The 22,487-nt window shown below is 68.2% G+C and overlaps 1 protein-coding gene across 3 annotated transcripts; it reads left to right on the top strand.

The window, feature by feature from the left end:
* Positions 1–2,333: 2,333 nt before the first annotated feature.
* Positions 2,334–21,494, top strand: ARHGEF25 (Rho guanine nucleotide exchange factor 25). 3 transcript variants are annotated; one of them, XM_074980108.1, is made up of 17 exons: positions 2,334–2,480; positions 4,046–4,217; positions 11,342–11,655; positions 12,059–12,136; positions 13,517–13,641; positions 14,100–14,166; positions 14,435–14,538; positions 14,917–14,986; positions 15,430–15,483; positions 15,768–15,860; positions 16,353–16,403; positions 17,008–17,085; positions 17,806–17,997; positions 18,674–18,854; positions 19,409–19,590; positions 19,901–20,002; positions 20,379–21,494. In XM_074980108.1, the coding sequence occupies exons 1-17, from the start codon at positions 2,385–2,387 to the stop codon at positions 20,466–20,468; spliced, it is 2,049 nt and encodes a 682-aa protein (XP_074836209.1). In that variant the 5' UTR covers positions 2,334–2,384; the 3' UTR covers positions 20,469–21,494. The 3 variants fall into 3 exon arrangements, with proteins under 3 accessions (XP_074836209.1, XP_074836207.1, XP_074836210.1); XM_074980106.1 differs by having other exon boundaries at positions 15,394–15,483; XM_074980109.1 differs by lacking the exons at positions 2,334–2,480; positions 4,046–4,217 and adding an exon at positions 5,855–6,066 and having other exon boundaries at positions 15,394–15,483.
* Positions 21,495–22,487: the final 993 nt, after the last annotated feature.

Here is a 22,487-nt window from a genome sequence, read left to right as displayed (position 1 = left end):
CCCGCGCCAGCCAGGCCCTGGGAACCACAGGACACAGACTGAACTTCTCGCACACAGCTAGAGTGGGGCAGAGGGACGCCTGGATTCTCCGGCCTCCAGATCTCTCTGGCTTTCGGCATCACGTCCCAGCTCTGTGCCTCAGTTTCCCCACTGAGGGGACAGTGCTGGCCTCATGACTGTGTGCCAGGTGGGGGGCAAGAGAGAGGGCAGAGCCCCTGCCCCATGCCTTGTGGGCTGGGGAGACACTGGGGGTCTTAGGCAGCCACAGGGCGCTGGTGTAAAAGACGCGGCCAGGCCAGCTGGGTCCCTGTGCACCCACAGACCTGTGCCCGAGAGCTCCACTACCCAGGGTCTGGGGTGAGCTCCAACCCTGCTCCTGGCAGGCTGGTCCCAGCTTGGCTGCAGGGGGGGCAGATTCCCCATTGCGCTGCTGGACTGCTCCCAGGGTGCCCCCCGGGGGGCACTACCTGCTTCCCCTCCCCCTGCTTATCCCTCCCCGAGTGCTGGGACCCCACCCTGCACCTCCTGCCCCAGGGAGCCCTTCACACACCCTGTCCAGCCCCCCGTCCATCCGTCCAGGCCCCACATCCACATCTGGTGGCTCATACAGCTGGGGGGGGGGGGTTGGGGTCACACCAGGTCACACTTGAGCAAAGGAAGCGGCAGGTGGGGACGTGACAGGAGCCAGCCTGGGGGGAACCCAGGAGTCCTGGCTCCGAGCCCCTCCCCCAGTCGTTCTCTGTCCCACCCCATAGGGACATACCCAGCGAGCCCTGCTCCTGTGCCAGCCATATGCCCCCCCCCCGTGGGGCTCATCGCTTTGAGCATGCTGGGCCCGGGGCCCCCAGGCACCCAGTGGGGGGAGGAGTCCGAACTTGCCAGTCAAACCAGCTCTGCCCCTGCCCCAGCCCGGGAGCAAATGAGGGCGCGGGGTTTAGGGACTGGGCCGTAGAGCCAGGCCAGCGGGCCCCAGCCGGGAGCTGGGGGGGGGGGGGGATTCACAGGGTAGGATGGGAGGGGCGAAAGGCTGGAGAGGGGAAGGGGCAGCGGGCGGGGGGAGGGCCGGGGCAGCAGGGGGAGGGGCCTGCGGGTGGGGGGAGGGGTGGAGCAGCAGGGGGAGGGGCCTGCGGGTGGGGGGAGGGGCGGGGCAGCGGGTGGGGGAGGGGCCTGCAGGCCGGTGGGAGGGGCCGGCTCTGGCTCGGGCTTCCCGACGCTCCGGCTCCAAAAATGTGTTTTGACTTTGGAAAGTGGGAGAGAAATGGCAGGAAACGAACGTCCCGAGGGAGTCCCCGACCGTAATTACCGGGCTATGGGGGCAGCTCTGCCTGGGGCAGTCCCCGACCGTAATTACCGGGCTATGGGGGCAGCCCTGCCTGGGGCAGTCCCCGACCGTAATTACCGGGCTATCGGGGCAGCCCTGCCTGGGGCAGTCCCCGACCGTAATTACCGGGCTATCGGGGCAGCCCTGCCTGGGGCAGTCCCCGACCGTAGTTACCAGGCTATGGGGGCAGCTCCTTCCATAATTACAGAGCTATGAGGGGCTGGGAAGCCAGCTAGGTCTCTGCCTGGGAGCACTGCCAGGGAATGTCTCTCCAGAGCTCTAGCAGCGGCTGAGCCTGCGAGTCCCTCCCCTGCTGCCTGACCCGTGGGGCTGGCTCCTGGCTGGGGTCAGCTCCCTGTTTCCTAGGGCCCCTCTCGCTGCAGCACAAGACACCAGTGGGGCTGAGTCTGCTGCACCCCGGCAGGCCCGGGAAGGGAGATGCTCCCCCAGCCCAGAGCTGGAGCTGGGCCGAGCTGGCCTCCTGCAGGACTAGCCCATGCCAGGCTGGGCTGCCCTGCACTGCCCTTCGACCTCCAGCCAGAGCGGCAGTGCCCAGGGAGCTGAGCTCCGTTGGTGCCACAGGGCCTCAGGGGGAGGCAGGGCAGAGCCCCAGCACTGTTGGGCCCAGCCGTTTGCAGTGCCAGGCGTGCGCTGCGGCCCTGGCAGCTCAGACCTTGCTGGGCCTGAGAAGCCCTTGCTCTGGCCCCGGCCCCTGTGGTTCCCCAGGCAGCCCTGCACTGAGCTGCCCTGACTGCTGCCCCAGGCCCCAGCCCTGCCCCCAGTGGGATCCCAGGCCGGGCAGCCGGCGGGCTGCAGCGGCTCGTAGCAGAGGAGTTATGGTAGCTGCGGGGGAGCGGGGGGCCGGGGCGGGGGCCTGGGCTCAGAGCCACGCAGGATCCGTCGCTGTTTAGCAAGCCTGGCCGCGCTCGGCTGCCACGCGGGCAGGGTGCCCGCGGCTCCGCCCGGCGCCCATGCTGCCCCAGACGGCTCCAGCGCAGCACTGGAGCAGGGAGCTGGGGGGGCGGCGAGGTGTGAGGGGGACCCTCAGCCCCAGGCCGGAGCCATGAAGGCCCCCCAGCGGGCGGTGGGGCGCACGGACCAGATGCTGGGGGCTATGGCTGATATCCTGAGCTCCATGGCTCTCCCCAGCCAGCAGTGGGTAAGGGCTGGGGGTGCCGAGGTGGCAAACTGGGGGTGGCGGTGTCACATGACCCCTCTCAGGGGCATGCGAGGCTGGGGCAGTGGCCAGGCAGTGGGCAGTGCTGGGGTGGGCAGGCAGGGGCTCTGTCTAAGGCTGGGGGGGCTGCGCAGAAGGGTTGGGGTGGCTGCGTGGGGCGGTGAGCCAGCTCAACGATCCACCCAAAGGTTGTGCAGGGTGGCTGGGGGTCTGGGGGGACAGTGGGGGGCTCTGCCAGGCCAAGCCAGGGCTGTGCTGGGGAGTTGGGGGGGACATATGGGGCTGGGGGGGGTTGTACCAGGCCAAGCCAGGGCATTGCTCAGGCATTGGGAGCCATGTGGGGCTGCGCTGGGGGGAGGCTGAACAGGGTGGCTGGGGCATCTGCATGGGGGACGACTAGGGGGCCTCAGGCTTTTGGGCCCCCGCCCTTTGGCTCCAGGGCATTGCCTGGCAATTGGGCAGGGGGGATCCGTGAGCTTCTCCCCCAGGGAGCCTCCATGGCACCGGGGGAGGGGTAGCTCAGTGGTTTGAGCACTGGCCTGCAAAACCCGGGGAGTAAGTTCAACCCTTGAGATGGCCACTTGGGGTCAGGGATGTTGCCTGGTCCCACTGAGAGGCTTGGGCCAGGGGCTGGACTCACTGAGCTCTTGAGGTCCCTTCCAGCTCTATGCCAAAGGCATAGCTCCATATTCCTTACATTAAAACCAAGCCCTGGGTGGGTGGGAGAGGCGCATGGGTTACAGCAGAGCTGCAGGGGACGCTGGGACCCCCCCAGCAAACAGGCTCCCTGGGGCAGGGTGGGTAGAGAACCTGAGGTGGCGGGTACGGGCCCCTCCCTGCAGATCTGTCTTGCAGACGCCGCAGGCTCCTCAGCTCGGCCTGCAGGCTTGTTATGGGAGGGTTGATGGTGCAGCGTGGCACTGATCCCCTGCCTGTTGTACTAGCCCCCCACTTGTCACTGACTCCCCGCGCCCCCTCCCCCTCCTCTTCAAGGGTTATGGGAGGGTTGATGGTGCAGCGTGGCACTGATCCCCTGCCTGTTGTACTAGCCCCCCACTTGTCACTGACTCCCCGCGCCCCCTCCCCCTCCCCCTCCCCTTCAAGGCTGGGGCCAGGTTGGCATTAGAAATGAGCGGCAGCTGAAGCGGGGGGCGGGGGCTGCAGTGCTGGAAGTCTGCTCAGAGACCCTACGATAACAAACCGGAGCCCCAGTGCTGAGACCCTACGATAACAAGCCCGTGGGAGGGTGGCAGCGTGGCAGGAAGGATGGATGGGAGTGGGGCCCTGGCAGGAAGCAGGGCTGGAAGGTGATGGGTGACTGGCTGACCCCCGGGCGAGGGTGCGGCTCTACAACGCCCCACACCTGCTGGCCCCAGCTGTGCCAGGAAACAAGTCAGCAAGTCCAGCATCCAGCCTGGGTCTGCAGCTGGCTCAGGCCAGAGTGAGGGGCAGGGGCAGAGGCAGGGGCTGTGGGTCAGGAGCATGGGGCGCTGCTCCCTGCTCCTCTGTCCTTCCCCCTGCCCCAGCAGGTCCCTCTGTCCTTCCAGCTGCCGGATCTGTGCTCTGAGGACGGGATGCAGCCACAGCACAGGGGCTGTGAGGGCCCTTCGGGGAACATGGCGCAGCGAGAGGGGGACCCCCAGCGCGGGCCCCTGGCACCGGCCTCCCCTGAGCCCCCCAGCACACACCAGGCCCCTGATGCCTGCCCCCCAGAAGAAGGTGAGTCCAGCTCGGGTGCCCCCAGCTGGGTCCCTGCCCTGGGCCATCGCTCAGACCCCCAGCGGCGTCCCTGAGGTTGTGGCTGACGAGCATGGCTGCTCCGTGCTGGCAGGAGGGTCCGGGGCCTGTGGGGGGCAGTGGGGGTGGGGCAGGACCTGGGTTAGAGCTGCCCCCCAGGCAAATCCCCTGCCAGGCCTCCTGAGTCAGGAGCTAAGGGGTGGGCGGGGGGGAGGGGCACAGGAGCTCTGTCCTGACGCAGCTGGAGAAATGCCCCGTTTGCCCCCAGTGGGGCAGCAGCAGGAGCTCCTCCCCCAACCCACGCAGGAGGGGCTCTTGGGCCAGGCAGCCCAGGCAGAGCTCAGCTCCCTTCTTCCCTTGGGATGAGCGAATGGTCACTCCTGCCCCACGGCGGGAAGGGAGCCGGCGCCCCCTAACTGGGACAGGCCCTGTGCCCCATTCGCCGGGGCCGGGGCCAGGGCCGGGGCCTAGCCCTGCAGCTGCCTCCAGCCCCAGAAGGTGCCCTGGAACTGCCCTGCGGCCAGGCCTGCCTCAGTGCCCACAAATGGTCTTAATTAGCCACTGCTGGGGAGGGAGGGGCAGCTGGTTGCTGATGAGCTCCTTAATTGTGGATCTCAGGGGGTGTGTGAGTGTGTGTGTGTGTGAGAGAGACACAGATTCTCCTGGGCACTGTGCCACCCCCGGCCCTGCCCGGCCCAGCAGTCTGGAATTGGTAGAATAGCCCAGGTTGGGTCAGTCCTGCCGGTGCCCCTCACTCCGACCCACAGCCCTTGCCAGCCCAGGGACTGTCCGCCCAGTGGTGCCCTCAGGGCAGGGGGCGCAGGCAGCCGGGGGACAGGAGTCGGTGGCTCACACGAGGCTGGGAGGGTCCACGAGAGGTTCCCCAGGGTTGGTCTTCAAGGCGCTGCAGGGTGGGGCCTGCCCTGGGCAGGGTGGGGGGATGCACCAGGGCTGGGCTCCGTGTTCCTCCCCCTCCAAACCCCAGCTTCTCCACCCCCAGTGACAGCCCCGAAGTGGCAGGGCCGGTGCCAGGCTGGGGGGTGATTCAGGCACTGGCTCTGGCCCCAGGCTGGGGGCGACGGGCAGCAGATGGCACTGCCAAGCAGGCAGATGGCTGGCTGCCCCCGCAGTGCACCGGGGGGCTGTGATTAATGGGGGGGGGATCCGGAACGCAGAGTCCTCTGGCCCTGCTTTGCCCATTCCCAGTACACCTTTCCCGCCCTCAGCCCCCCACCCCCCGCCCAGCTCCCTGCCCCACTGCGCCTGGGGGGCAACTGCCCCGAAGGCCTGAGCTTCCCCCCCCTGCAGCCTGCTCATGGGGCTAAGCTGGGAGCTGGGACTGCGCCTTCACCCAGCCCAGCCGTGTTGGGGGCACAAGCTGCCCAGCGCGCCCCGTTGCAGGCCTCCGCCTCTGCAGTCTGGCTGCAGCCCGGCTGGGAAGAGATGGAAGCCCAAGGGAGCTGGGGATGGAGGCAGGCGGAGGGGGAGGGATGGAGGGATGGAGGCAGGCGGAGGGAGAGGGATGGAGCACCCCAAGCTCCTCCCCGTTGGCAGCTCAGCCCAGCTCAGCCCAGCCCTGTTATTCCAGTGCTGAGCGTGCTGCAGGCAGGAGCCCTGGGCCCCACAGCTCCCCCCAGCTCCCTGCCCTGATTCCTGCTGCCCGCCGCCCCCCGCCGCCCGGTCTATGGCTGGTACCTCTTGGGCAGCGGGCGCCGGTGCCCAGTGTGGCCAGGCAGCGCCATGAAAGGGGGCCACCAGCCGGACTGCTTCTGCCAACACTTGTTCCGCAAAGTCCTCACTCAGTGCAGCTGCTGCGACGGCCCTGCGCGAGGTCAGTGGCTTTCCGCCTGGCCCCCGGAGGGGCGCGGGCGCAGCTGGGGGGTACAGCCCCACGGCTCAGCCAGCCGGGGCCCTCGCCCCCTGGCAAGGCTCAGCTGGGTGGGCCAAGCTCGGAGATGGGGGGTGCTGGGCAGGGAGGGGCCAGTGCGTTGTGCCGGGTTCGGGGCAGGGGCATTGGGGGGGTCCCACGTTCAGGGCACCTGGACTCCAGCAGCCTCTCCTGGAGTGGGGTGGGGGGGCCCAGTTCGCCTGCCCCCCGCAACCCCCATCTGCCCTCTTTGGCCATTGCTCAGCCCCCTGCCTGCACTGGGGGGCGCTAGAGGGAGGGGGCAGGGACGGAGCCTCAGTTTGTGTTGGGCATCCCATGTTCTTATCCCTGTGCCTCAGTGCCCCACGCCTGGCACCAGAGCAGGATGTGCTCAGGGGTGGGACCAGCGGCCCGTGGGCCCCTCACCTCCCCCGCCCCAGCCTGCAGCCCAGGCCACGCTGCAGTTCCAAGAACTGGCCAGGAGGGGGTGCCCTGTCCCAGCATCCTCGTGCCCCACCCTGCGTTTCCTGGGGGGCTCGGCACTTGGGGGGGCAGCCCTTCTTCCTGGGGCTGAGGGAGACCAGTAGGGCTGGGCTGGCGGGGGCTGCGGGTCGGGAGTGGGGGGCACCGGCAGGCTGAGTGGGAGGGGAGGGTCCCTCTTCTTCCATTTGTCTAAGTGGGCAAGCTGGGGGGCAGGACGGTGGCCATGGCGGGGGCAGCAGCCACAGGCTGTGCCTCAGTTTTGCACTGGCCTCACCATGGTCCCATGGCGCTGCCCCCTTTGGCTTCAGCACCTGGCCCGGCAGGTGGCCCATGGCTGGGGCACGAGGGGCCATTTCTGTTCTGTGATACAAGCTCTGGCCTGGGGCTGTGAGCTGGGGGAGGCTGGGGAACCCCTCAAAGTCCTCAACCCACTGCAGGCTCAGGAGCACAGGGGGATTAATACAGCTCCTGGGCCCCAGGCCTACCTCTGGGCTAAAAGGCCCAGGAATCCTAGGCTCTGGGGCTCGGGGGTTGGGGAGGCTGGGGGCCAGAACTCCTCGGTTCTGAGGTTAGGGGTTGTGGGGGTCAGGACTCTCGGGTTCTGGGGGTTGGGGGGACTGGGTGCCAGGACTCCTGGGTTCTGGGGCTAGGGGGTTGGGGGAGCTGGGGGCCAACCAGCTCCCCCAACTGGGGGTTCTGGGTTCTGGGGCTAGGGGGTTAGAGTGAGGGGGGACTGGGGCCCAGGACTCCTGGGTTCTGGGGCTAGGGGTTGGGGGGCTGGAGGCCAGGACTCCTGTGTTCTGTCCCCAGTTCTGGGAGGGAAATGGGGGCTAATGGGTCACAAGCAGGGGCCCGACCACACACATGGGGGCGCAGTGCCGTTGCTCATGGTCCCCCACCCCAGGGGAGCAGGTCCGAGGGCCGGGGGGAGGTGCCTGGTGGTGCCAGGGCCTCTGTTCTTTCCCAGCAGGCCTGGGACATTGATGGGGAGAGGTGCCCGGTGGTGGATGTCCCAGGCAGCTAGTGCTCAGGGGTGGGGCCAGCGGCCCGTGGGCCCCTCACCCCCCGACCCCAACCCAGACCGCAGCCTAGGCCGTGCTGCGGTTCCAAGAACTGGCCAGGAGGGGGTGCCTAGTGTGGAGGATGGGGCAGCAGCTGCCCGGCCAGGATGGCCACCTCTGGCCACCTGCCCCAGCCCTGCCCACCCCAGCTGGTGCCCCCTGGGGCATCACCCACCTCACTGTGTCCCCCTGCCTGATAACTCCCCACCTTGTGCCCCTCCCATTGCAGGCTGTGCCCAGTGGGGCTTTCACTGGCTAATTGTTGGGAGTTAGTTCACAGAGGAACAGCGCCAGTCCAGGACTCCTGGGTTCTCTCCCTGGCGCGGGGAAGGGAGTTGGGTCTGGGGGTTAGAGCAGGGGCCTGGGGCCAGGCTGCTGTCTCCAGCTCTGGAAGCAGAGTTGGGGTCCTGCTGGCAGCTGCTGGAAGGGGTGGGGCTGTGCGCTCTGTTATTGTAGGGTCTCTCACCTGGCCGGGTTGTTATTGTTGGTGGCTCTGGCTGGTGGTGCTCGGCAGGAGGCCGACTGTCCAGGGGGCAATGGCCAGGGATGGGGGTGTCCCTGGGGAACCAGGCAGCTGCAGCCAGATGTGACACAGCCCCCCGTCTGGAATCTGGGGACCCCCTTGTGGGCCCAGTGTTCCCAGTGCCCTGAGTCCAGGCCAGGCCGCTCCCCCTGGTGCTGCCCTGGGGGGTCCAGAGGGGCAGGGCCCAGCCTGCCCAGGGATGGGGACCCCGATACATGCGCGGGAGCCGGCCCCCCCCATTTCTCCGGCCTCTCCAGTGTGACCCCCCGCCCCAGTGCAGATGCTGTGGCCACCGATAGGTGATGACAGCTCAGCCCAGCCCCCACTTGCTACCCAGCCCCCCCGGGCTGTTTTGGAAGGATGCGTGGGGGGGGGGGCATAGCACAGTCCCCCCCCAGCAAACCCGCCGACTCAGCAGCAGCCTCGCGCTGCGTCTCGCTGCGGCGGCCGATGCCGCGGGGATGGGGGGGTCCGGGCTGCCCGGGGGGTGCGGGGCTACCGGCAACTCCCCGCCCGCGGTGCCCTGCACTCCCGACCTGCAGCCCTCTGGCCTGGGCTCCCCCAGGGGGATCCCGGGGTAACTGCACTGGGCTTTGAGGGGGTCACTGGGGGAGCCGGTCGGGGTCTGCTCTGCTGCTGCGGGGGAGGCATTGTCCTGAGCCCCCTCAGGATCCCCCCCGCTGCTGTGTCTGCACCTCCCCCACGGTCCCCCAGCCCCTCCCCCCCGCCGATCTCCCCTGTCCCCCCAGGGGACACCCCCAGCCCCTCCCCCCGATCTCCCTTGTCCCCCCGCCAGTGACACCCCCAGCCTCTAGCTTCTCACTGTATTTATATCCTCAGGGCCCCCCCACCTGCCCCCCCCCGCTGATCTTACTGCCCCGCCCCCTCCCAACCCCTCTGGCCCCTCCCCCGCCCGGGGCCCTCCCCCCCCCAGCACAGCCTGTTTATACAATAATAAAATCAACATTTTTTGTCAGCCTCATTCAAATAAACAGAGGTAATGGGAACAGTGCCCTGCGCTTAACCCTCTGGCTGCTGCTTGGGAGCCCCCCGAGATGGGCCCCCCGCCTGCTGCCCCCCTTACATCCGGCAGCCCCCCCCCCCATGCCCACTCCAGGGTTCTCCTGGGGGGGGCAGTCCACCGATTGCCCCACCAAAGCCCCACGTGGCCCTGGGCAGGGAGCCTGGACTCCTAGGTTATCTCCCCAGCTCTGGGAGGGAAGTGGGGGCGAGTGGTTAGAGCAGAGGCCGGTTGGGGCAGGGGTGGGGAGCCCAGACTCCTGGGTTCTCCACTCCTGCTGTCCGAGGGCCCCCGGACCGGGAGTTGCTGGGCCACAGGCCTGTTCCCCCGAGGCACCAAGTGCAGCCGGCTGAGCCCTGCCTGCCCTGGGCGTGGCTGGCGCCTGGTGCTCAGCATGAGCCCTGGGGCAGTGGGAGGACTGGGCCCCAAGACAGCTGCCCAGGCTCCTGCACTCTGCTCTGCACCGGCTCCGGCCCAGCTCCTGTCTCTGCCCTGGCACCAGCGGGCACCAGCCCCCCCGAACTCTGGCAGGGTGCTGGCTGGCTGCAGGGCAGGGAGGGGTCTGGGCACCGGTGCCACCCCCCAAGTCGGCTGCATGATCTCAGAGCCTGTCTCTGGGGCCTTGCTCCTCCCCTTCCCCGCTCAGCCTGCGCCGCGGCTCTGCTCCGGGAAGAGCCCGTGGAAGATGCAGGCCGCGCGCCAGGACTGCCAAGAACCGTTCCCTGCACGGCCCTGGCAGGCGGGGGAGGGGGGCAGGATGCCGGTGCCAGAAGGCGTGGGGGGGCAGCATCCCCGGGTGCAAGGGAGCAGCTCTGGCGCCCTGGTGCCAGCCCAGCCTGCCTGCAGGGGAGAGGGGCCCATAACTGTGCCCTCCTGCTGGTGCCAGCCCAGCCCAAGGGGATCTCCCACTGCCCGCCGCACTTCCTGGCTCCCCTAAGCCCATGCCCAGCTCCCGCCTCCGCCGCCACTGCCAGCGGGGCCGTGGGCTGCAGCAGCCCCTTGCCACGTCCCGGGCGCCTGACGCAGGCGAGGTTATTTCAGGAGCAGGTGCCATCTCACTGCATGGCATTAGCACCTCTTGCCAGGCGCTGGCCCAGCCCCCGCAGCCCCCCGCCAGGCCCTTCCAGGGGGGCTGGCCTGGCTTTGCTGCTGCCTGGTGGCAGGGGGGAGAGCAGGGCCCCACCAGGGTCGCACCCTGGGCCTTTGCTGGGCTGGCGGGGGGTCTCCCCCAGAGAGGCAGGGTGGTGGGGACCCTGCAGGAGGGGCTGCGTCATACCTCGGGGATGTGTGCCTCAGTTTCCTCAAAGCAGCAAGCAGGGGAGGCTGCTGGGACTGGCATGCCTGGGTTCTCTGCTCCGCCCTGGGAATGAGCCTCCCCCCCAGCTGGGTAATGTGTGGGTCAGGAAGGGGCTGGAGGCCGTTGCCCACGCAGGGGTACATTCCCAAGGCAGAGTTGGCGGCTGCCTGTGCAAACTGGCTCCAGCACCACTGTGGCCAGGCTGCGTCCATCTGTGCACATCCCTGTCCTGCTCCTGCAGGTGGGAACACCGCTCTCACCCCGTTTGGCTGGGCCTTGGAGGCTGTTCCGGGGTGGGAGGAGCCAGAGCTGGTGATCTGGGGTTCAGTCCTGCTGGGGTGACAGCCCGTGTCCCTGGCAGCAGCAGGAATTGGCCGGTGGCGCCTGGTGCTGGGCTCTGAAGCCCCCTCCCAGAAGCATGGGCCCACAGGCTCCTGCTTCTCAAGGCCGAGAGGTGGGTGTGGCTGAGCTGGGCATTTCCTCCCTGCAACCAAAGGACCCCCGGCCCCTGGGGAAACCCTCTGGCCCTGGAGCGCAGGGTCCTGCCATCCGGGGCTTTGGGCGGTGGCTTTCCTGGTTGTGCCTCTCTCACGATGAGGAGTCACTTCATTGCTTCTCCCCTTCCTCTCCTGCCACCAGTGAGCACCCACATGGCTGCACCCAGAGGCAAATGTGCCCACCTTTGCATGCTCCCCAGCGGGCCCCCTTACACGCCCGTCTGTGCACACGCACCGGAACCAGCACTCAGCCCTGGAGCCGAGATGGCTGGGGGTTAGCCAGCCTCTGGCCTGGGCTGGGGGGGGGCCTGCAGGACCCTCCCCTCCCTGACCCCCTTGGTCTCTGTTCCCCCACAGAGGCCTACTCTGTGGCAGACAGCGATGGCAGCCTCTCCGCCTCGGTGGCCTCTGCCCAGCCCCAGCCCTCGTCCGGCTCGGCACCCAGCTCGCCCGGCTCCCGGCACTCCGTCAGCACCCTGCGGAAGTGGCTGACAACCCCAGTGCGCAAGCTGAGCGCCGGCAGCCTGGCCAAGGGCGAGCGGAAGCCCGAGGGGCGGCCCCGACGCCAGGGCAGGCGGCACGGCCGGCAGGAAGACAGGAAGAGCATCGACCTGGGGCTGCTGGGCAAAGCCGACGAGCCCCTCGCTGCCCTGAGGGAGCCCATGGGCACAGTGAGAGCACAGGGGCCCTGCTGGGGGGGAGCTGGGCACGGCCATGGGGCGTTGGGTCCTGCGTGGGGGCTGGTGGTGCCAGGCGGTGGGTGATGCTGCCAGGCAGGGGAGGGCCTGGCTCACCCAGGCTCGGGGGGGGGCCCAAGACTGGCACTCCCCAGGGTGGCACAGGGAGCTGCTGAAGCGCCAGGGCCCCCCAGCACCCATTACCTCCCCTGTCGGGGAGAACAGCCTGAGTTCACTTCTGCCAAGGGGGCACCTGAGCCCCAGAGGGAGAGCGACTTGCAGCCCCCACCCCCCCCAGGCTCTGTCCCCTCCCCCCAGGGCATGGGGGGGTCACAGTGGGGCAGGGGCAATGCCCCCCACAGGGCTGTGGCACTCACTCCCCCCCCACGTGTTGCAGGACTCGGCAGGGCGGCTGCCAGACCTAGCTCTGCTCTGCAGCCTGCTGGAGGGGGGCGCGGCAGAGGCAAAGCCACAGGTGAGCGGGGGGCACTGGGCATGCGGGCGAGTGGGGGCACACCAGGGGGGTGCCAGGGAGACCCTTCCCTCCCCTCAGGGCCCCTGGGGTCACTCACCTTAGGGCAAGGGCTGGAGCAGGCCCCAGAGATGGGGGTGGGGGGCCCAGAGGAGAGCAAAGACCCTCGCCCTCCTGTTGCTGCCCCTGAGGTGCCCGCATCTCCCCCTTCTCTGTAACCATGGGAACAGAGCAGGGTTCCCAGGGAGGGTGCCAGGCCCTGGGGTGTTTAACCCTCCCCGGGCCTGAGCCTGCCTATGGTGCTGCTGGGCTGGCTGGGAGGGACCCGGCAGGGCTGGCACATGCTGGAGGGACCCCCGCGGGGCTGTGGGACAGAAGCAGGGCTGCCCCGGGGGCACCGTGCCCAAGGGGGGCTCAGCACCAGGACTGCAGGGTCATTCGCTGTCAGGCTGCCCTCGCTGCCCCAGCCCATTCCCATGGCATCTCACCAGGGGCCTGCAGTTACTATGGAAACTGCATCTCAGGCCCTTTGGGATTCCCTGAGATGCCAGCCCCGTGTGCCCCTGCAGTGCAGGCCTCCCTTGGCCAACGCATGCTGCACACACACGTGCGCACGCCCCTTACCACATCTGTGCACGCGTGTGCATGCCCCTTACACCCACCTGTGCACACACATGCATGCCTGTTACACCTCCCTGTGCATGCACACGCACATCCCTTACACCCAACTGTATGTGCACATACTCCCCTTACACCCACCTGTGTACATGCATGCACACTGCTTACCCCACCTGTGCATGTGCACGCATGCCCCTTACACCCACCTGTGCACATGCATGCACACCCCTTACCATATCTGTGCATGTGCACACATGCCCCTTACATCCACCTGTGCAAACACAAACACGTCCCACGCAAATGCCACAAATATGCCCCCTTGCAACACAGCCCCTTGGGCCTCACAAGCAGACCTCATGCATGTGCAGCCGTGCCCCACATACACACCGTGCATGCGGACGTGTCGCACACACACACTCGTGTACGTGCAGTGGTGCCCCCGCAGACCCCCCACTGCAGATGCCTCACGTGCACACGGACCCCCCCTGCACACGCTCTCTGGCGGAGACACACCCTGGTGCACCCGTCGGTTCTTCGCACTAGCTGCTCTTGTGGGGCAGCCCCTCGGCTCCGCTGTAGTGTGTGGGGGGGGGCAGGTTCTCAAAATTTTCCACCCCCCTGGGCCCGCCCCAGGCAGGCACCAATGCATCTAGTGGGGGGCCTCTTCTCCCCCACCCATCAGGATCTCCCACGGCCTGTGACCGACGCCCAGGTGGGAACGGGCAGGCCTGCGCCAGGCCCTCTAATTGTCTCTCCCCCCAGCAGGACCCCGATTCCCCTCCTGTCTCCAGCGACCCCCAAGCCCTGGGCCCCCCTGAGCAGCTCCACAGGGACCCCCTGGAAGAAACCACAAGTGAGGAGGAGAGAAAGAGTGCCTTAGAAAACAGTATGTAAGTGGAGCTGCTGGGGCCGGGGGCAAGGCTGGGGGTAGGGGTGGGGGAGCCACAGGCAGGGCCAGGGACAGGGCTGGGGAGACCGTGGGCAGGGCTGGGGGAGCTGGGGCTGGGCTGCTGGATCTTGGAGCAGGTGGAGGCAGGATAGGGGGCCGAGCGGGGCCAAGGCAGGGCTGGAGGTCCCGGCTGGGGAGCCAGGGGTGCTTGGAGCAGAGGCTGTGTCCCCAGCACAGCAGGGGTTCACTAGCGACAGATCTCGGGGCCACTCCAGGTGGCTCAGTCCCGGGCTGCAGCAGAGGCACCAACCAGCCTGGCCGGCAAACCTGGGGGTACCCTGGGCCTGAGCTGGGAGGCAGCCGAGGGGGAGGCAGGGTGGGAGTTGGGATGGGGGGGGTCTCACCTGGGGTCCCGTCCCCTCCCCACTTTCAGACGTGGCCGTTCCCTCCCACGGGCAGGTTTGTTCTTGCCGAACTGCTGGAAACGGAGAAGAAGTACGTGGAGGACCTGGGCCAGATAGTGGAGGTGTGAACCCCCTGAATGCCACCCCCGGGCTCCTCCCCAGCCCAGTGCCCAGGACCCCCCAGACAGACACCAGCCCCTGAAGCCCCCCTTTCCAGGCAGCCCCCACCCTAGGGCTCCCTGGAAGCTCCCCAAGCCCTGCCTGGGGTGGCCCAGCCCCTCCCCCGGGCGTCCGCCCCTCCCAGCAGAGCTCCCCCCCAGCCCAGCCCTGGGCACCCCATGGGGATCAGCCCCAGAGCCACCCCGCGCTGACCTGCCCTCCTGCCCCCAGGGCTACATGGCCGCCATGCAGGCCCACGGCGTCCCGGAGGCCATGGAGGGCAAGGACAAGATCATCTTCGGGAACATCCACCAGATCTACGACTGGCACAAGGAGTGAGTCAGGCTGGGCCCCCCCAGGCCTCAGGGTGGGCACCCCCGAGCTTCGTACTGCACTGGGTCTCCCTGGGCTGCCAGGGCCCGGCTGGCTGCCCCTGCACCGCCGGGAAGGGATGGGGAGACCCTGGCCGGCTCTGCAGGGACCCCCTTTGCCCATGGCAGGGGGCACCCCGGGCACCGACAGGATCAGAGCAGGCGCCAGGAGAGCTCCCTGTTCCCAGGTGCCCAGGGCCCCTCCTTGTGCCCCAGGCATGGCCCCTGTGGGGCTGTGCGCCACGCTGAGCCCCTGGGGACCCAGCTGCCTGTGGGGCTGGGGAGCAGAGAGTCGGGGCGGGGTCTCCCCCAGGGTTCTCAGCCCTCTCTGCCCCCCACCAGTTACTTCCTCAAAGAGCTGGAGAAGTGTCTGCAGCACCCGGACCTGCTGGCGCAGCTCTTCATAAAGCACGTGAGTCTGGGTGTCGCTGGGTGTGCCTGGCCCCCCAGCCCTGCCCCGTCCAGCCCCCCAGCCTGCCAGCTCTGCCCTGGCCTGCACCCCTCAGCCCCACCCACTGCAACAACCTCCTCTTCACATGGGGGGCCTCCCTGACCTATACCCCTCCCACTGCCTTCTGCCCCGCGCCACGAGGGTCCCGCTCTGTGGGGCTGGCTGCTGGAGGGGCCCTGGCATCTCTCCTGCAGGCACTGCCAGATGTCCCAGCCCCACTCAGGGCAGCCGCAGGTCCCCGCCGGAATGCGCTGCCCCCGGTGGGGGTATTAGCATGATGTAGCATGTGATGGCATGCCCTGGCGTGTGCCGCAGGCATGCCCTGGCGTGTGCCGCGGGACCATCGTCACTCCCCGGTTCCCCTCCAGGAGCGTCGTTTGCACATGTACGTTGTTTACTGCCAGAACAAGCCGAAGTCGGAGCACATCGTCTCGGAGTACATCGACTCCTATTTTGAGGTGAGGGGATCCGGCTTCCCCGTCCAGCCCGTGTGCCCCCCCACATCCCCTTCGCCCCCCCATCTGATCACCCTTCTTCTGTACAACCTGCTGCATGCGACTTCCCTCTCCCCATCCGACCCCCCACCATTTCCCGCCCCATCTGGAACTGCAGTGTGGCCCACTGCCCTGAGTGAGACCCAGGCAGGCCCACCCCACCCCTGCTGGGGGCAGGCCGGGCCGGGCCGGGCCAGGCCAGTCAGTGGGGAAGTGCCAGGGGCTGATGTGTGCATCTGTTCCTCCAGGAGCTGAAACAGGAGCTGGGCCACAGGCTGCAGCTCAATGACCTGCTGATCAAGCCAGTGCAGAGGATCATGAAATACCAACTGCTGCTCAAGGTGAGAAGGGTCGGCCCATGCCAGCCTGGTGCTCCACCCCAGAGCCAGCCGCCCACACAGGTCTGTGAGGGTTGGGGGTGACCACCCCAGAGCCAGACACCCACGCTGGTCTGACAGGGCCGGGGCACTCCCCCCCAGAGTCAGCTGCCCATGCCAGTCTGCTGGGGCTGGGTCGCTCCACCCCAGAGCCAGCCGCCCATGCTTTGTGAAAAGCAGTGAGCCTGTGTCTTTGGGACTCAGCCCTGTGAACCGAATGGAACAGGGCGGCTCTGACCTGGGCTCCCAGGCCTGGCCTCCTGCCCCAGTCCACTGCCAAGGGACAGTAACTGTCTCTGTCTCCCTCCGGCCCTGCCCATGTTGGGAGTGACGCCTTGAGCCTGGGGTAACCTGGGGTAACCTGGCGGGAGGGGGAGCACCACCTTCAACACTGCACCCAGGAACGGGAGTCGCCCCCATCCCTCAGGCCCTGGTCTCTCGTACCTGCCCCCCCAGGATTTTCTGAAGTACTACAGCAAGGCGGGGATGGAGACAGAGCAGCTGGAGGTAAGGGGCCGGCTTGTGCTTGGTCCCCAGCAAACCATGGCCCAGCTTTTTTGGGACCATCCCCACAGGAGAGGCCCAGGGGCTGGAGGAGGGCTGGATCACCCCAGGGCCAGACCCCCGGCCGTTTATAGGAGGGGGGGCACCTGTCTCTGTTCGGTGGACGGCCAAGTTAGTGAGCCCGGGCTGGTCGGAGAACAGCCGGTGGTGTGAACGCAGCACCGCCCTGAGCTCCGTCTGCTGGGCAGGGGCAGCTGGTTGGAGAGGGGAGTCGACTCCGGCAAGGAGCCAGCTTCTGTGCCAGTGAGCAAACCCCCCGTGGGATCGTCCCCCTGTCCCTGCCAGTGCCGGTGCCGGTGCCTGCACACGGCCAGCACCAGCTTCTCCCTGTCCCAGTCTGGCCCCAAACCCCACACAAGGGAGGCGGGTGGCAGCTCGTATCCGGGGGGGGGTCAGTTCCCTGGGCCGTGTGGGGTTCAGTCTGGAGACGACCCCCCAGTTCCACCTGTGCCCCTCGCGCCCCAAGCCGTGCTCCCGCCTCCAGGGCGGTGGAGGACCCGGCAGCCCCCCGGGCCCAGGTGCTCCCCGTCTCATGCCCTCCCCGCAGAAAGCCGTGGAGGTGATGCGCTTCGTGCCCAAGTGCTGCAACGACATGATGAATGTGGGGCGGCTGCAGGGCTTCGAGGTAGGCGCTGCGGGGAGGTGCCGCCTCTTCTCTGAGCTCCAGGCACTGGGGTCCTGGGGGGGGCATCGACCGTCTCCCTGGGGGGCAGGCCCTGTGCTGGGGGAGGTGGCTGCGCTGTCACCAGCCAAGGCTCCCCTCCGCCGGCAGGACGCTGGGATGGGGGATTAGGGGGCTGTGCCTTCTGGGGGAGTAAAGTGGTCCTTGTCCCTGGGGCAGCTGGGGGAGGTCCCTGGTGCTTGGAGGGGGCATCCCTGGGCTCGGGGGGTGGTCCTTGGGGCAGCTGGGGGAGGTCCCTGTCTCAGGGGAATCAATGTTCCTGTCTCTTGGACGGGGGGTGTCTGTACCTGGGGGGTCCCTGTCCCTGAGGGAGGTCTGTGCACCTGAGGGGATCCCTGTCTCAGCTGGGGGATCCCCGGGTTTGGGGGATCCCTGTCTCGGTTGGGGGAGGTCCCTGTCTCTTGGGGGGCGTGTCTGTCCCTGGGGGGGTCCCTGGCTCTTTGCCCAGCGTTGTGCAGAGCCCAAGCACCTTCTGCCCTCTCGCCTGTTCGCCCAACAGCCACCAGCGCAGGTATTTACCCCCCCCCCCCGACTCCCTGGAGCTGGGCCAGATGCTGGGCGCCCCAGGGGGCCCCATGGGGATGGGGCTGTGCCCTGACTGGCCCCGCAGAGGCGACAGGGAGGTTGGGAGCTGGGGGCTGTTTTTCACCCCACTGCCCCCAGGGGAAGCTGACGGCACAGGGGAAGCTGCTGCAGCAGGACACCTTCTGGGTGACGGAGCTGGACGGCGGGTTCCTGCCGCGCTCCCGCGAGCGCCGCGTCTTCCTCTTCGAGCAGCTCGTCATCTTCAGCGAGCCCCTGGAGCGGCGCAGGGCCTTCGCCCCCCCTGCCTACCTCTTCAAGAGCAGCATCAAGGTACCGCCCCCTGCCACGGAGCTCCACTTCCAGCCCTGGAACCACACACCCTGCCACAGAGCCACGCCCCCAGCCATGAAGCCACGCCCCCAGCCAGAGCCCCACCCCTAGCACGAAGCCACACCCCCAGCCATAGAACCCCACCCCCAGCCACAGAGCAATGCCCTGCCAGGCCCCACTCCACCTGGGGCCACTGCCTCTAATAGGCCACACCCCCAACCCTTATGAGACCCCGCCCCCCACCCTGTGCCCCATGCCTGGGTGTCCCCCTGCAGACCCCTGCCTCATGTGGGGCTGGGAGAGTTTTGGGAGTGAGGGGTTATGGTTACCCCCACCCGCATGTCTCTCCGCCCCCCCACAGGCAGATGGGGTGAGGCAGTGGAGGCTGGGCCACAGCTGGGGGGACTGTGAACCCCCAGTTCTGGGGCTGGGTGGTCCCAGGGGGCTGGCAATCCTGAGCATCCTGCCCTTTGGGGCATCCATGGGGGGGCGGGCTGAGCGCTCAGCAAGAACCCTGGCCCCAGGGGATTGGGGGCACAGTAGGTGCAGTGGGGGTTGTTGACATGGGTGGCTTGTGGGGTTGAGATGCAAGGGGAGCTGTTTGGGGGGTGCTCGAGACACAGGGGGGGCTGTTTTGGGGGCTGCCACCCACCTCAGGCCGGGCTCCCTGTTGCAGGTCAGCTGCCTGGGGCTGGAGGAGGGCCTGGAGAACGACCCCTGCAAGTTCGCCCTGACCTCGCGCAGCGCTGACGGCAGCTGTGTCCGCTACGTGCTCCAGGCTGCGGTCCCCAATGTCGCCCGGGCCTGGGCCGCCGACATCAGCCGCATCCTGGAGACGCAGCGCAACTTCCTCAACGGTAGCTCCCTTACCCCGCTGGGGCTGCCCAGACCCCCCCAACCCCTTCCTCTCTCTGGGGCTACCTGGGCCCCTCTCTGGCCAACCAACTGCCCTGTACCCCCCACCTTGCCTGGGCCCCCCTCATCCCCCCACTATGGCCCAAGTTGTCTGAGCCCCCTCGAAACCCCCCCCGGGGGTTGCCTGGGCCCCTCTCTGCCTGCCCCACTCCTTCTCAGCCCTGCCCCAGGACCCTGCCAGGTGGGAGATTCCCACAGTGCTCAGTGCAGGGGAGTGGGAGCACCCCACATCCCCCCCGGGACCCTCCCATGCAGCAGATGTGTGACACGTGAGCGTGCGATGCACGGCGGGCTCTGCGCACGGTGCCCCGTGTGACACGTGAGCGTGCGATGCACGGCGGGCTCTACGCACGGTGCCCTGTGTGACACGTGAGCGTGCGATGCACGGCGGGCTCTGCGCACGGTGCCCCGTGTGACACATGAGCGTGCGACGCACGGCAGACCCTGCACACGGTGCCCCTTGTGACACGTGGTGCCCTGTGCGGTTCCTTCCCAGCGCTGCAGTCGCCCATCGAGTACCAGCGTCGCGAGAGCAAGTCCCACAGCCTGGGCTGGGCAGGCACTGGGGGGCCCCGCTCCTCTGCCTCCATGGACAGGCCCGGGGGGCACAGCCTCAGGCCCTGCAACGTCTCCCTGCCCTCCCTCTACATGCCCAGCGCACGCCCGCCCCCCACAGAGGTACTGGGCTGGGTGGCGGGGCCTGAGGTTAGGTCTGGGGGGGGGGAGCCCAGCTGACATGGGGGGCGGGGCCTGAGGTCAGGTTGGGGGGGGGCAGCTGACATGGGGGCGGGGCCTGTGGTCAGGTTGGGGGGGGGCAGCTGACATGGGGGCGGGGCCTGAGGTCAGGTTGGGGGGGGCAGCTGACATGGCAGTGGGGCCTGAAGTCGGGTGTGAGGGGCCCAGCTGACATTGGGGATGCAGGCAAGACCTGGGGGCCCCTTCCCTCCACCAGGACTCCTGGGTCCACCTCCTCGTGCTTCCCTTGCAGCCCACCCGCAGCCAGAGCTCCCCAGCACCCAGTACGGCCTCCCCAGCCCACGTCTGCCTCGACTTCCCCCCAGGCCTCCAGCCAGGCGAGGCTCCCCCAAGGGTGAGTGATGGGGGAACAGCATCCTGAAGCCACGGCTTCCTGGACTGGACGTGGGGTTGGGGGAGGGCAGAGCAGGGGAGGGGACGGGGTGACTGGGGAACGGCCTCCTTGCCCCATCTCTTCTGTCCCTGTTCTGCACTAGTGCCCCCTGGACCCTGCCGATGCCCCTCGCTTCCGACCCACAACCCCCCTGCTAGCTCAGCCCTGGGTCCCCCACCTCTTCCTGTGCCCCTCACTCCTGACCCGAGGGGCTGAGCACTGGGGCTCTGAGGCTGAGGCCTGGGGGGCAGAGGGGCTGGCACTCCCTGGCGCTGGGGGGGCAGGGCTGGTCTGGTGGGTGTGGGGTGCAGCTCACCCTGGCTGTTGTCCCTGGCAGGCCCTGGGAGGGACAGGCTGGCTGCCCCCCGAGCTGGGCTCCGACGCCCCCAGTGCCCGGCTCGCCAAACTCGATGAAGATGAGCTGTGAGCCCCCCGGGCTGCAGACTCCGGAGGAAGCTGCCCTCTCCCCGGCCAAGCCCCGTTGGACCCGAGGAAGTGGGGGGTGGGCCCCACATAGGAGGGGCGGCTGGGCAGGGATCATGGGCCTGACTTCCAGGTCTTATTCCCCCCATGCTGGGGGGGGCTCTGACCCCCAGTGCATGGCCCCGCCCTGGGGCTGTGGACACACAGGGAGGGGGCCTCCAAACCAGGACTCTGGGACCCCAGTGCCCTGACCCCCGGCGCAGCCCCACAGCTCCTGCTTGCGGCGGGGGGCTGTACCCAGACACCTCTTTGCTCCCAGGACTCTACAGCTGTCAGCTCCACCCCCCCCGTCTCCTGGGTACAACCTGCACGCCCCCCAACCCCCTGCCAGTGACCCTCTGGCCCAGCCTGGGCCTCTCCACTCCCCATGGGCCTCTGCCCCTTTTCTGGGCCAGGGAGTGCAGTGTGGGGCTGGACCCTCACCCCCCAGGCCTGCAGGTCCCGGGTATGCATGCGGCTGGGCCTGGGGGGATCTTTATTTTGTTTAATAATAAAGGTTTTGGTTTACAAATGCAGAAGCCCCATCTGAGCGCCCCCCATGCCCTGCCTGTGGGGGGCAGCATCGCCTGTGCTGGAGGGCAGCCCCACGTGCCAGCTGGAGGGGTCAGGGTCCATGTGGGGCACATGCCCAAGGCAGTGTCTCCCTGGGGCCAGGCCTGGCACAGGATGGGAGACACCCACAGACCCTCAGACTTTCCTCCTCCCCCTCTCTGCCCCACGGCTGGGGGAGGCACCCGGCAAGGCTGTGTGGTGAAGACCCTGAGCCCCATGGCCGGAGCCTGCAGCCCCCTTGCGTCACTCCTGGGGGTGTGGAGAAGTGACAGGCCCGGCCTGAGTCTGGGCCCCACCTCCAGCACCCCACATCCCCATTGACCTCGGCATCCACCGCCCCACAGCTGGGCCCCGCTGGGCTGGCTGTGGGGAATGGGAGTCGCAGGGTGGGGGGATGGGGCAATGGGTGGTGGGTCGGGGCAGTGCTGTGGGTCAGGAGTGGGGGGTGGGATGGAACTGTGGGTTGGCAGTGGGGCTGTGGGCTAGGAGGTGGCATGGGTTGTGCGTCAGGAGTGAGGGTCACGGTGAGGGCTGGCTGTTGGGTGCAGTGACGGGGGTTGGGGTGGAGCTGTGGGGCAGGAGGGGGCTGGGGGTCAGAGGTTGGGGGAGGGAGCCTGGGGGCACTAGGTCCCAGGAGCTCCCTTGCTGACAAAGGGGGATTGTCTGGCTCTGCCCCACCCCCAGGTTAATGAGGGGATGGGCCCAGAATCCCCAGGAGGGCCCCCCCCCCCGGGCTCAGCACCCTCCCTCACCTCGGGGGCGGGGGCAGGAGACTCACGTAGGCTCCGCCCCTCAACCACACTGCCCCCCCAGGTTCTCTGGACCGAGCAGGGTGACCCCCAGGCAACCGGGGCCCCCTCCCTCCCTCCCACCTGCCCGCCCACCGGGGCCCTAGAGAAGGGACAGGACCAGGGTGGCTGGGTGGTGACAGGCATTTAATGGGGGTCATGCTCTGGGGGCAGCTCACCCCCCCCCGCTGATGTCAGACGTGTGTGTGTGACCTCACTTGCCCCCTGTGATGTCACCAGCGACTGCACCGGCTGCAGCGGGGGCAGGGGGAGTTGGCAGCCGCTCCCTTGGCCCCTCCCGCCCCCAGCAGTTTGGCTAATGGAGGAGGGGTGGAGTGGAGGGGCCCAGCACCGCCACCTCCCCCATGGAGCCTCCAGCTGGGCCAGCAGTACTGGGACTGGGGGTGCGGGGGCAGAGCTGCAGTGTGTGTGCTGGGAATATGCTGCTCCAGGTGCTGGGCGGGGGGGGTCAAACCCTCTGCGGAGACTTGAAGTGCTGGGGGGGTTCATACATAGCCACACTGGGGGGGTCTCCGGGGGGGGTGTCTGGGGCACTCGGGGGAAGGAGGGTCTCCCCAGCTGTCTGCAGAGCTTGGCGAGAGGGCAGCTCCGTGGGTCTCCAG

Source organism: Carettochelys insculpta, chromosome 29 (assembly GCF_033958435.1).
Source record: "Carettochelys insculpta isolate YL-2023 chromosome 29, ASM3395843v1, whole genome shotgun sequence".
Classification (NCBI taxonomy): Eukaryota; Metazoa; Chordata; order Testudines; family Carettochelyidae; genus Carettochelys; species Carettochelys insculpta.
This window is presented reverse-complemented; position numbering and strand designations above follow the sequence as displayed.

Excerpts from the sequence above, each read along its gene's own strand:
- ARHGEF25 (XM_074980106.1), top strand. The coding sequence starts at position 2,385 with ATGAAGGCCCCCCAGCGGGCGGTGGGGCGCACGGACCAGATGCTGGGG. Across the intron at positions 13,642-14,099 it reads AGTGCCTTAGAAAACAGTAT|GTTTGTTCTTGCCGAACTGC; the intron begins GTAAGTGGAGCT and ends TCCCACGGGCAG. Across the intron at positions 14,167-14,434 it reads ACCTGGGCCAGATAGTGGAG|GGCTACATGGCCGCCATGCA; the intron begins GTGTGAACCCCC and ends TCCTGCCCCCAG.